The following is a 12,773-nucleotide window of genomic DNA, read 5'->3' as shown; positions in this document are numbered from 1 at the left end:
CCAGTTCAGTTCCAGGCCACAGGGTATGGTGAGGCCCTGGCACAGGTTGCCCAGAGAAGCTGTGGCTGTCCCTGGATCCCTGGCAGTGTCCAAGGCCAGGATGGATGGGGCTTGGAGCAACCTGGGATAGTGGAAGGTGTCCCCTGCCCATGGCAGGGGGGCTGGAACTGGATGGTCTTTAAAGCACCTCCCAACCCACACCATGAAGGGGTCTCTGATTCTGTGAATTCTGTAAATTTGACGATTCTGTAAATATTTGATATCAAAATCCCAACGAGCAGAAACTTCCCCTGTGGTACACCCTACCCAAGACCTCGCTGCCTTTGGAGATGACTCAAATCCTTCCCTCTCCCAGTCAAGACGACACAACCACGCAAGAAAAGACCAGGCTTTTTTCTTTTTCTTTAACAGAGATTTTTTTGTCTTTTTAATTTCCTCTCGGTACGTGATTTCTGACAGTGTGTCAGCATGTCCCGCCGGGTCAGCCATCTCCAGACCCTGCTACATTCAGTGTCAGACTGGATGGTGGCGACGAGCCAGTGTTTTGAGCCTCACAGTCACTTGCACGTCTTTACGGGTTGTCGCTTACATCATTTGTGAACAGCAGCACAAAAGGACACAACGCATGAAAACGAGAGTGGGGATGAGGTGAGGGTCAGCTGAAGGTTTGACCCCAAGGAGAACTTCCCCCAGGTTCCCACAGCTCTGGCAGGAATGAAGCTGAGCATGGGGTGGGAAAGGCAGGGCTGTTCCTCCTTCCTGCTTCCCCCAAGGGGTGCTGAGGTGGGCTGCAGCATTTCCCAGCACCAGGACAGCAGCTCACACCAGCCCAGCACCCAGGTTTGAGGCTATGGGATGGGGTCGCTGGTGGAGGCAGGCTGGGGCCTGCTGGGCAAGGAAAAGATGATGTGGGGAAGCACGGCTGAGCCCTGATGGGCTGGGATGTCCACCAGCTCCAGCAGCATGACCACCCCACAGTGACCTCCCAGACACATCCAGCGGTGGGGGCAGGACCTGGCCACCACGCTGCCCCCATCAATCTGCTGGCAAAGAGCAGGTTTACTGAGCCAGCTCTGCTTTGTGTTTCAAATGCACCTCAAAACCAGTGGGGCAACCTGAGAACACCAAAAATAACCAACCCCGAAACCCAAACCTATCGCCTGAAATGAACTGATGTTCCTTCCCTGCCACTGGGCTTTTGCAACCTAAACATAACGTTTATAAAAAGTAAATTATTTCCTCTTATAACTTAAGTGCATTGAGTATTTCCTTAAATATGGTTCACACTGAAAATAAAGTTACTTTTGCTGTACAGTAAATTTCTGATAGACTTAGAAATAAACTTTGTTGATACAATCTGGCAGGTGTGGCCGTGCAGTGCAACACTTGCAGCCACACGGCTCTGCACGCACACATGTGAGTGCCCACACACACACACATCCACACACACAGCCCTGTCCTCGGGGACAGGCACAATGTTAGGGGTTTCTAGCTTTCTATATTCGCATGGGAACAACTATCTTAAAAGTCCCTATGTTTAAGCAGCGAGCGCTCAAACGGGTTGAGGGAACAGAGGGGAAAAAAACCAAACCCTGCAGCAAAGTTTCCCCTCGTGTTTCCCCAAAGCGCTGTCAGCTTTTCAAATTTCAAAGCCTGGCTGATGCTGCAGGCTCTCCCCATGAAGATCAGCACTTTGCTCTTTCCAAAGGTGGGATACAGCACTGGGATGCTCCTATGGGAGAATCCCCCTCCCCTTGCCAAAACGAGAAATTTGTGCCCCCGTTTGAAATTTGAAAATCCACCAGCCAGCTGCAAAAACCACTCCTGTCCCTAATCCTAGGCTCCTAAGAGAAACATGAAACTATGCAACCCATAACTTAACTCACTCCTTGGGAATCCCAAGCTACAACATATTTGACGGCATCCCAGCAGTGTTGCTCCCCTCCCTCCCAGCCCTGGGAGCTCTGCAGGTCCTCCTGGGGCAGCACAGTGGTGATGGCCACCCCACGCCGGGGACCACGCTGTGCTCAGGAGGTGAAGTAGGAGTTCTGCATGGAGTACAGGTGGTCGATGGGGTTTCCCACTCGTGCCTGGAGCGGCCCTGCATCCGCCGTGCCGAGGAAGCAGTCCCCCAGGTTGCTCAGTGAGGTATCGTCGCTGTCCAGGTCGTGGAAGAGGGGCTCGGCACCTTGGGAAGCAGGGAAGGAACAGAAGAGGTTCAGAGCTTACTTTGACGGTGCCTGGTACCGCCCACTTTTGTAGCATAAAATATTTAGGGGTGAGGGGACTCCGCCACAACCCAGCATCTCTTTGAAGGAGAGAAGGCAAGAGACCAACCCCAGAGCCCTACCGTAGGGGTGCATGTGGTCTCCGGGCATCTGGGGCGGGGTGAGCCCTTGCCGGAAAGGGTCGGAGCCGTAGACACTTTGCTCCATGCCCAGCAGCTGCTGGGGCGGGGGCAGGGTGGTGTAGGGGTTCAGCATCCCCTCCAGCCCTGTGCTGCCGCCGCCGTTTGTCTGGGCTGCAAGATAAGATCGAGTCATCAGCACAATCTGATGGCTGCCTTTTGGGTGGCCGAGCTCCACTGGGAAGCCGGGAGAAGGCTGGGAAATAGGGAGACCCTAAGCACTGGGTGCGAGGAGGGTACCTGAGCTCAGGCGCTGTGTGTTTTGCTGGTCCTGCTGCTGCTGCTGCTGCCTCCTGGCGAGCTTCTTCATCTGGGAGAGAAGGGGAAAAACAGAGTGGAATCCTGGCCAAAGCCAGGAGGGAAGCAGCCCCAGCAATGGGTGAGGACAGCCCTTGTACCCACCTTTGCTCGCTGGTTCTGGAACCAGACCTGCACCACACGGACACTCAGCCCTGTCTCTGCTGCCAGCGTCTCCCGCACCTGGGGGAGAAGAGTGACAGCGGCGTCTCAGCCCACTCAGCTTTTCAGGGGCACTTTAGGAGGGGGCAGATCAGTCAGGGCAAGTCCTTGCCCAGCACCCTGGACATCCCTAAGGGCTGGAGGCAGCTGGGCATGGGCCCTTCTCCCCATACCTTCCTGCAGGGCTTGGAGGAGACCTCAAACGATGCCTTGAACGCCCTCCTCTGCTGCGTGGTCAGGATCGTCCGCGGCCGCTTGGGCCGTTTGTGATCCTTGCCATCCTCAGCACCCTTCCCCGAGGCCTGGCCCAGCTTGCAGATGCTGTCCTCATCATCACTTTTGCCTAAGGAATGAAAAAAAGCAAGTCCTTTACAGACTGCAAGCCACACACAGCATTTCCAGCATGTTCAAACTAATCTGGGAGATTTAAAACGAGCTGGGGATCTTCATGTGAATATGTGTGAGAAGCTGAGGTTTGGGGCTGGCTCTGGACAGCGACACACAGGTCCCATCCACATGAGGGGACAGCAGTCGTCGAGGACCACTGTGCCCCCGGGGCTGTCCCCCAGCCCAGCTGGAGATTTGGTTCCTCTGCCCAGACAGCCCAGCCTGGGGAAGGTCAGGCTGATGGGTGACCAGGGATGCTCAGAGAGGGCAGCATTAGCCAAGAACATCTCACAAACCCCTCCTGATCTGCTCTGCTATAGGACCAACTCCCTTTACAGCACAGACTTTAAACACAGGTATAAGGGGCACCTTTCATCCTGCAATTCTTTCTTTCTGTGAAGTTTGCAACCTCCCTGGACAGAAACCCAGACTCCTTCAGCCTTCAACCCTTGGGTACTCACTGTGATGTGCTGCTCCACTGCACTCCCAGGCACTGGAGTGTATCCCCCTGCTGCTCTCCACCACTCAGGTCATGGAGCTTTTGGGCAGGAACTGCTCCAGGAAAGTGGACAGTGCCTCTTCCCAGCCTTCCTCATTCACTGCATCTCCACTGTGCTGCTGACCTCGCTTGCTCAATATGGGAGGGCTGTGATGTAGGTTTGACAGCACAGGTCCTTCCCTCTCACTAGCTATAGACCACTTACAGCCTTTTCCAGAAAGCTCCTGCACAGTTCATTCGGGAATCAATAATGGAGCTGAGGTGTTGGTTTGATATGGATGCAAAATGCAAGGCTGTGCTTGGCCTGAGTCCACCCCAGGGCTACCGTGGCTCTGGGAGATGGGGATTCACCAGGGAGCAGTGAGCCTGGCTCAGAGGAAAGTCCACAGGCTTTCCTGAAACCTGAAGGAGTTTAATTTCTATGGAAAGGTAGAGATTTTCACAAATTATGGGAGTGGGAACGTCAACAGGTGCCTGAACCCGTTTGTACCCCAGCACGAGGTGAGCACCCCTTTCCCTCCAGTCCAGGAGGGACAGAGCCCAGTGTGGCAGAGCCACAGCTCCTGGGCTCCATCAAGTCCATGATGCTCAAAACCCACTCCAAGGGGGAAAACCCTCCCAGAGCAGCCTCTCCAAGCCCTCCCCCCGCCAACACCTGCTCCCCAAATCCCTCCCAGTGTCAAAGGGAAAGAAGGAAAAGTGAAGCCGGATTTGGCGGGGTATTACTTTTAATTAACTCTCCCTTTCAAGCCTTTCCCCACTGAGGAGGGGGGAGAAATTAATGAGTGTCTGGGGCTGCCCTGACGTCACCTGGGAAGGGGCCGGGGCGATGGATATTGTGCCGAGTGCCCTCGCTCCGACCTGCCGAGCCCACATCCCGCCGCCGGGGCCAGGACATTCCTCGCTCAGGAGGATTTAGGGAGAGGAGAAACGTTAGGACGCTTTTAATTGGAAAGCAGGGTCCTCTTTCAGAGGGGCTTGTTTACTTAGGCTGGGCGGCGGAGGCTCGGGGGAGGCAGTAATTGAAGCGAGGGTTTGGGAGATTACAGACAACATATGGCTCGCTTTTTATCTGCGCTTTCTCATAAAGTGGCCCTTGGTGTGCGGCGGCCGGGGGGAGGAGGGTGGGGGGCTTCAAAGCAGCCGGGGGGGGGGACAGGGAAGAGGCTGGAGAAGCTCATCACACGCTGCTGGTGAAGGGCATCCGGGAGTGGTGCCGGAGAGGGGACAGCACTCTGCATCTCCTGGCGTGGCAATGGGGTCTGGGGCGATGCAGCGGGAGTGGAAAAGCTGCCACACACTGAGCACCTGCAAGGGATGTGTACCTGGGCTGGGCCCTGCTGTGTCACCGTCCCCAGAGCCATATGACATCCCAAGACTGTTGGTAGCCACCAAAAACAGGCAGGGCTGGTGGTGGGGCCAAGCTATGGGGTCTGCGGGGAGATGGGAAGGGCTGGGACCCCCCAGTCAGAGGCTGTCAGGCCATGTCAGGGGCTTCGGGTTGGGTTTCCGACCAGCCAAGGGGTTGCTGTGCCCTTTTGACTCCCATACTAGCCCTTTGCATCCCTCAGGTCTCAGCTGGAGTTTCCACCAAAATAATCCTTTCCCCTGGAGGTTTTTGCTAAGCTGAAGCTCTTGGTTTGGCCGGAGCCCCTGGCAGCAGGGCTGGACCACAGGCTGATGAGTCGCTGGGGAGGAAAAGCTCCCCAACCTTTCCCCAGCTGCCCTTTTCCCCCACTAGGAAAAAACCCAAACCATTGTGGCCGATTTGCTTTCTCTTCTGCATGACATCTCCTCATTGGTTCCTATTTTAACTGATAGAGTTTGCGCATCCCACAGGAAAAAATAGTAATTCTTCAATCAGTTAAGGACTTTCCCAGGGCCAAGGCAAGAGCCAGCGCCAGTGTGCTGGATCCTCCTGCACTCCTGCCTCTGCAGCTCCTCCAGCGCTGGACCATCACTCACCAGCTCCCCCCAGCCACCTCCTCCCATGGCCTCACTCTGTTTTTAAACATCACCACCGTTATTTGAAGGGAGAATATTTTTTCCTGAGCGAGCAGGGTTGCAGAGCTCGGACAGAACCTGCACAGCTGGGCTCTCGCTGCAGAGGAGCACAGTATTAAAGAGAAATAAAGGCTCTGGGCAATTTTTGCTCCATATCTTTGAAAACCATCACCATCCCTTCACCCACCCTCTCCCAGCTACAGCACTCCACTGACAGAGAGCACTAGGCTTTGCCATGTCTTTGCTTCACACCTCAACCACACACTCCTAATCTTGATTTCTACTTTTTAAAAATCCCCTGCTTTGCTCCAGCAGGGAAAAGACAGCCCCACTTGGCCCACCCCCCAAAGTTGCTGGCAGCCCTTTTCAGAGCGCAGCATTTCAAAGGTAAATCCTTTCCCCCTAGTGAGGGATTTTAAGGGAAACTGAGAGACCCAGTCAGGGGCTTTCCAGCCTGGTGAGGAGCACAGCTCTGTGGGGATGGTGTTATCATGAGGATTTCTGCTAGCAGATCATCAGGTCATTTCCACCCTCCCAGTCCCCAGTGCTGGGCTTTCTTACTAAATTTGTCTTCCTGGGAAACATTCGGATTTGATTTGCATTGACTGCAGATACATATTTTAATGCTGGTCTGACGCTCTGGGAAACCTAACCTGGCTGTGACACCCTGGCTGGAGCAGGATGCCAACCCCTGCCCACTTCCAGCCACAGTGTCACCTCTCCTGCAGCCCCCCTTGGCTCTGTGGTGTCTCCACAGTGTCCCCATGCTGGGTCAGCAGGCTGGTTCTGCCTGCAAAGCTGCTCTGGACACAAGACTTGCAGGCTCCCTGCTGCCAGCTCATGTTTCAGCTCTGTGCCTCAGTTTCCCCTTGTTATAAAAGGGGTGACTGCAGCAGAAGCAGCTCACTTCTTGTTCTCAGCCTTTCCAGACTCCCCGGCAGGGACAGTGAGGCCCAGGGGAGGGACACAGGTTTAGCCCAAGGGAGTCAGTGGCCAGCTCTCCCTCCCACACCTGGGAAGCTGTACACCCCTAGGGATGGGGTGCTGGTGCTCTGCACAGGCCAGGAACACAAACCCTTACAGAAATGAACCTGGTGAGATGGGATGGTCCCCAGAGCATCTTCCAGCCCCGCAGCCCCTCACTGCTGAGCTCCCTGCTCAAGCCCTTACCACCGAGGTGGGAGAGACTCGCTGGAGGATCCAACGGTGCTTACAGAGCTTATCCCTTCACACCAAAGGGCAGAAGTTCAGGGCAGCGAGCCCAAACCTCATCTCCAGAACCCTCCACCCCCAGGGGCCTCGGAGCAGGACCAGCCAGGGAGACGCCGGGCGCGGGCGGCGCCTTACCAGAATCCGACAGAGCCGGGCTCACCAAGCTCAGCAGCTCCCGCTCCTTCTCGTAGTCGCCCTTACAGAGGAGCTGCCCCTCCTTCAGCACGAACTCGTCACCCTTCTGCAGGCGCCGCTCGCAGACGCAGCAGCAGAAGCAGTGCAGGTGGTAGACGCTCTTCTGGGCGCGCATCACCAGCTCGCTGGGCGCGATGGCCTCCAGGCACCCCGCGCACTTCACCGCGAACAGCCTGCGGGACAAGCGAGGGGACAGCCGCTGTGACATCCCGCAGGTTGTGAGATGAGGGGATTCCCATGGTGGGGAGATGGGTATCGGCACGGCATCGCTGTGTCACCCCCTGGATTGCGATGGGGAGCTGGGCATGGTGAGCTGGCACCCCATGGTGACAGGGAATGTGCTCTGAGTGCTGCACGCTCACCCGGTGCCAACAGGGGATGCTGCTTTTGGACCAACTTTGGCGGTTTTGGTGCTTACCATGAGTGTGCTCAAGTGATGAAGACCCCAACACCCAGATGCTCCAGGTGAAAAAAATAAAAGGTATCAAACCCAACAGCCCAGGTGCCACTGCCACAAGACACCATCACACCCACGGGAGTTTTATCAAGGCAGCAGTGGGGCCAGTGAGCTCATCTATGCCTCTCCACAAGCACCTGCAGAAAGCATCCCCACTGTCACTCACCCACAAACCACCCCATCCCTCTGGGTCACTGGAACAGCCCCATTCCCACTTGCAAACACATCAGGAATGCCTAATATCATAAAAATCTCCAAGGCAGCAACTTTGGGGTTAAGGCCAGTGACAGACTGAAGACTTGATGTGTCAAAAGGAAAAGAAAAAGCTCAGCTTGTTCCTTGACATTGATGTGACAGCGTTTGAGGCATCCCTAATTAAACCGTTCCCAGGTTTCAACACACTGGCTTTAGACTTAAAAAGCCAATAATAATAACAACAGCAATAACACTTTAGGTTGAAACAGAGCTTCTCCTTCCCCGACTTTAAATGTCCTTACTGAGAATGATCAATGATTTACAGCTGGGGGAACTGAGGGGAGAAGAGCAGAGGTGGCAGCGTCAGTGCTGGCTTGAGAGGACTTGAAGGCATCTGGAATTAACCCTGGGCTGGATATTTTCAGTAAATGCGATGCCCAACAGAGATGCTTGAAGGTATCAAACCAGAACCTCTTTGCCACACACAGATATCTGAGTTCTTGGCTTGGACATCACATAGAAAAAAACCCCACTGTTTACCCAGTCTTGTCTGAAATATCTGTGGGAACTGGACATTATTATTCCCCAGTCTTGGTGCCTTTGGCCCAGAAAGAGAAGTCAAAAGCCAGCACACATCCTGCAGAGGTTATCTCCGAGCACTGCCCGAGCCCAGCCTGGGGATGCCCCAGGGACCTGCAGGGGAGTGCAGCATCCACTCTTGCACTGGCCCCAGACAACTTCCCCCTCCAAGGTCCCCATCCCATGGGTCATCCCTTGGAGGCTGTGGGGCTGGGGAGAGGACAGGCAGCCTTGCAGCCACCAGCAGGCTTTCAATCCCATCTCTCTTTTTGGCTGCTACAAAAACCCACACAGGAAATGTGCTGAATCAGCCCCACTCTGACCAGCAGAGGACTAGATGTATGCAAAATCCTCACAGGAAAACCATCAGAAAATGGGCATCATTCAAAAAAGTGCCTGCTCCCTCCCAGGTTTTCCCCAAAAAGTGTTGACAAGCATAAGGGTCTGGTGCAACACTCTCCCCATGCCACCCAAATCCTGGGCAAGTTTAACAAAAGGTGGCATTCCCAAAGAAGTAGGAAAAGGGTGTTATAAAGTTTTATAAAACACCGCTGTCACCACAGAAAGTGGGAAATCATCAAATAAAAGGTGGAGGTTAGGGAGTTTATAATTCCAGACATTGCTATTAGTGGCTTTTATTTTTCTACATTCAGCTTTAATTTCCCAGGTTTGCCTATAACTGCCTCTCTCCAAGATGTGTGTATTTGCAACATCCCTATGACTGTCCTGGGAAGAGAGGGATGTGTATTCCCTTGAAAGCATCCCTTCTGAAGGGTCATTTTTTTTCTTGTTCCAGCTCAAACACACGCTGGCTTGCGTTAATATCTCTGTAGTCACTTCATCTTTAATTATGTCTCTTTTATGTCAAAGTGGAGGCGATTTGTATTCATCTGGCAACACATTCTCATCCTGTTTAAATGATGTTTAAGCCCTACCTGTTGGGATTACCAACTGCTGTCAGTAATAAAATATTGATAAGATATTACATTACTGCCATCTAATCTCCATGAATGAATGGGCCCAAAATTTGTTTCCAGGGCACTTATTGAACAGCCACAAACCTTTGCCAACCAGGCATGCAGCAGTGGATGTTTCCAAGCCCAAAGTGTGTTGCAAAGCAGAAAGCTGTGAACTTTAGGTAAATGGCTGCCTGATACCAGACACTTAAAACCATTCTTAGGTCACTGAATAAAGGACTTTATTCCAAAGCAGCTTCCACTGAGTCAGTCCAGGTGTCTTTCACTGCGCAATGCACGACTCCTCCCTCCCTGGGCAGTGTGAGATGCAGAGAAATCCCCATAAAACCTCTTCCACAGTATGAATCCATGAAGAGCTCCTTATAAACATACAATAAACAGAGACCTTAAGCACTAGAAGGTCACAGGCACAAAAAACACAGTCTGCCACAGGTAGTAATGGAGAGGGAGCAAAGGGTCTTGCTGGTGTCCCAACTCCCTTGAGACCCAGACTGTACCAGCTACTCTACAGGGACCAAGGAATAACAGCTTGCATGGATAGCCCCACACATGGAAAACTCCATTTGGGAATTACCCCACATAGGATACCTCCAGCACAGATAACCCAGCTGGAACTCCCCTGGTCAGTCTGAGATGGGGCTGAAAGAAAATTTTCTTCCAGCACCGCAGTAATCTAACAATTAATTGAACATTTTAGCCTGAGTGAGACACACCAGCCTGGATCCAAAGATGTTTCCCTCCATCTCTGGGACTTTCAGCTCCATTTTCAGCTCTCTCTCTGCTAAAAGGAGGCCACAGAGCAAATGCCATATTTTGTCCCCTCGCTTTGTGCCCCCAAAGTGGAGGAGACTTGGAGATTACACTTCCCTAGAGGAGCCTGCCCAGAGGAGAAGAAGGATGGACTCTGGGACTTCAACTTTAAACCAAGGACAAATTACCATCCCCTAAATTGCAACAGGAGCACCTTCACTTATGCCATCCTAGGGATGCTTTAGTTCTCAGTAGAGGGTTTTTCCTCCATAATCTGTGGTTGCAAAGCTAAGTCAGACCTGATGGGCAGCACTGAGTTTGTTTAGCCAGGGGGGAAGCTGGCTGGCACACGCCAGGGCACCAGACAGGGAGACCTGATCACCACTGGGACACTTGGTAGAGACCCAGTCTGCCACCAGCAGCTCAGTGAACACCTCACTGGAGCACTGACAGTGAATATTTGTAAAAGAAAACAAACCCACTCAACTTAGGAGGAACTGGAACAAAAAAACAGTGATGTGAACAATTTTTTCCACACGACATAGTCTTTTGTGTCTGATTTTAAAAATGTTCCTGTTCTTGTATTGATTAATTTGCCTTTTTTGTTTTTTTAAGTTTAGGTCCTTTTTGAAATGACAACCTGCAGTTTTGAAGCAGAAAGGAGCTGGTGGTGGATTTCAAGAAGATCTTGAAGCAAAATATTTGGACATTTTCAGGAGCGCACCGTTCCGATGGCGTTACGGGTATCCCCAAGATGCATTCCCACTCCTCCACACCATTCCTCTTTCCCAGGAAAGCATCCCAGACCTCTCCTTTGGGGTTCCCCATCCACGCAGCACCACTGACACCTAGAAATGCCGACACATGGCCAAGGCCACCTCGGGGGTGCCACATCCCGTGTCCCTTCCCGATGGACAGGGTGCAGCGCCGGCAGCCCCGTTTCCCACCGGAGCCACCAGCGGCTCTTTCTCCCTTTCTTCGGAGGTGACAGGCTGAAAGGGGCTGTGATTGACGGGCGCTTCCCGGCTGCTGTCTGTCTGCGTGCGCCGCATACAAACGCAGCCCCGCCGAGCCTCCCGGGGCAGGGACGCCGATATTAAATCGAGACGGACAAATCTCAATCGCCGCGGAGAGGTTTGGTTCGGGCGGCGGGGAAGGTGAGGCAGCTCTGCGGGGAGGGGGGATGCTTCCTTCCCTGCCTGTCTGCACCAGCCTGCACCAGGGATGTGGGGAGAGGGGCAGGAGCAGCCCCTGAGTGACCCCAAACAGGCAAGGGTCCCCAGGAAGCCCTGCCAGGGCTGCCTGGAGCAGACACATCCATGGGGATGCTGGGTTTTCCAACACACCTGTGCAGAGACCAACTCATCCCGTGCTCTCATCATGGCCCAGGAGGAGCCTGAGCAAATCCTCACCAACGAGTCAGGAGGTGCAAGGAGCTCCAGCCTGGCCACTCAGAGCTGTCTCCAAATTATGGATCCCACCAGGGCCAGGATCTTGGCATGGGGATGAGCCAGTGGCCACATGTGGCACAAGGGTCACAAGGGGAGGGGGTGGGCAGTGAGTGCCATCAGGGAACCACAGGGAGGGTGGACACCAGATTGAGTTGTCCTGGCACTTGGTCATCTTCTCACTCACTGTCCCTCACTGGAAGGTGGAACAGCACTGAGTCCTTGAGAAGCTGGCTGTGGAAAAATGCCAGCTGCTGTCATCCCTGCACCCATGGCTTGGGAAGGAGCTGCTGCCCTGCTGCTGCCGGGCTCATGTCACCCTGTCCCCACTCTGTCCCTCACAGAGCCAAGGGGTGAGGCAGAGGACATGGACCACAGCCAGGCAGGAAGGGGGATGGATGCACCATGGTGCCAGCAAGGGCATCCCCCAGCTGCAGCCACAGGGCACCACGAGGACCCTCAGCCCTGCAGGGAGGGGAGCTGAGACCATGGGAGCAACTCAGAAAGGGCCGAGTCCATCTCAGCCCTGTGGAGAGCAGGCTGGCACATCCTGGCAATGGGGAGCACAGCTCAGAGGGCAACTCAGCACCAACGATCCTGGGCACCTCCAAACCCACAGTGCACCTCCAGGCTCGCAAGCTGATGGAAGAAAGCACCCACAGCCACCCTTGCTTCCCTCGCTGTGCACCTCAAGCCCTCAGAGAGCTCTCCAGTGGGACAGAGGAGGGATGTTTTCCCCGGGGCTCTTCTCCTGACCCTTCCCCGTCTCCCGGCTCCCTCCCCCCCGAGGCGGACAAGTGTTCGCTTTACTGCCTGGCAACGGGGCCGGGGCTAAGCTTGCTAAAATATGAGTGTTTTTTGGCTGGAGTACCAGAAGGCTGCAGTCCTACAGAGAGAAAAAAATTGAGCACTCCATGCCATGGCTCCAGAAAGGGGGAGAATTAGGTTTCACACCGAGCAGGCTGGACCATGGCATTCTTTAGTTAATGCTTAACAAACGCCCAAACAAAAGCGGCCAACTTCGCTGCATGTTTGTAAAATGTATTCTCAGCAGATTCGGGTTTATTGGAGAATTCGCTCGCTTTGCAGCAAGTGGCGTTTTCCTTTTTTTCCTCTCCTTTAATTTCCCTTCTCCTTCCTCCCTCCCCCCAGCTCAAGCCCTTCTCATTCCTGCTGCCTGAATGCGTCTTCCAACACTTTGAGG

At 53.9% G+C, this 12,773-nt stretch overlaps 1 protein-coding gene across 1 annotated transcript in view; it reads right to left on the bottom strand.

Annotated features, from left to right (window-relative positions):
* Positions 1-254: 254 nt before the first annotated feature.
* The window catches only part of LMX1A (LIM homeobox transcription factor 1 alpha), a 42,469-nt gene continuing 29,950 nt past the window's right edge, over positions 255-12,773 (bottom strand). Inside the window, exons 4-9 of the mRNA XM_085068517.1 lie at positions 7,104-7,336; positions 3,040-3,209; positions 2,810-2,887; positions 2,648-2,717; positions 2,351-2,521; positions 255-2,188 (exon numbers count right to left, since the gene is read on the bottom strand). Of these exons, the coding sequence (XP_084924643.1) occupies positions 2,028-2,188; positions 2,351-2,521; positions 2,648-2,717; positions 2,810-2,887; positions 3,040-3,209; positions 7,104-7,336 (883 nt within the window). The 3' untranslated portion in view covers positions 255-2,027. The remainder of the gene's footprint in view (positions 2,189-2,350; positions 2,522-2,647; positions 2,718-2,809; positions 2,888-3,039; positions 3,210-7,103; positions 7,337-12,773) is intronic.

This window comes from Lichenostomus cassidix, chromosome 8 (assembly GCF_008360975.1).
Source record: "Lichenostomus cassidix isolate B80296 chromosome 8, HeHo_3.0, whole genome shotgun sequence".
NCBI classification, from domain to species: Eukaryota; Metazoa; Chordata; class Aves; order Passeriformes; family Meliphagidae; genus Lichenostomus; species Lichenostomus cassidix.
Note: the sequence above shows the minus strand (reverse complement) of the source record. Positions and strands in the feature narration are given on the sequence as shown.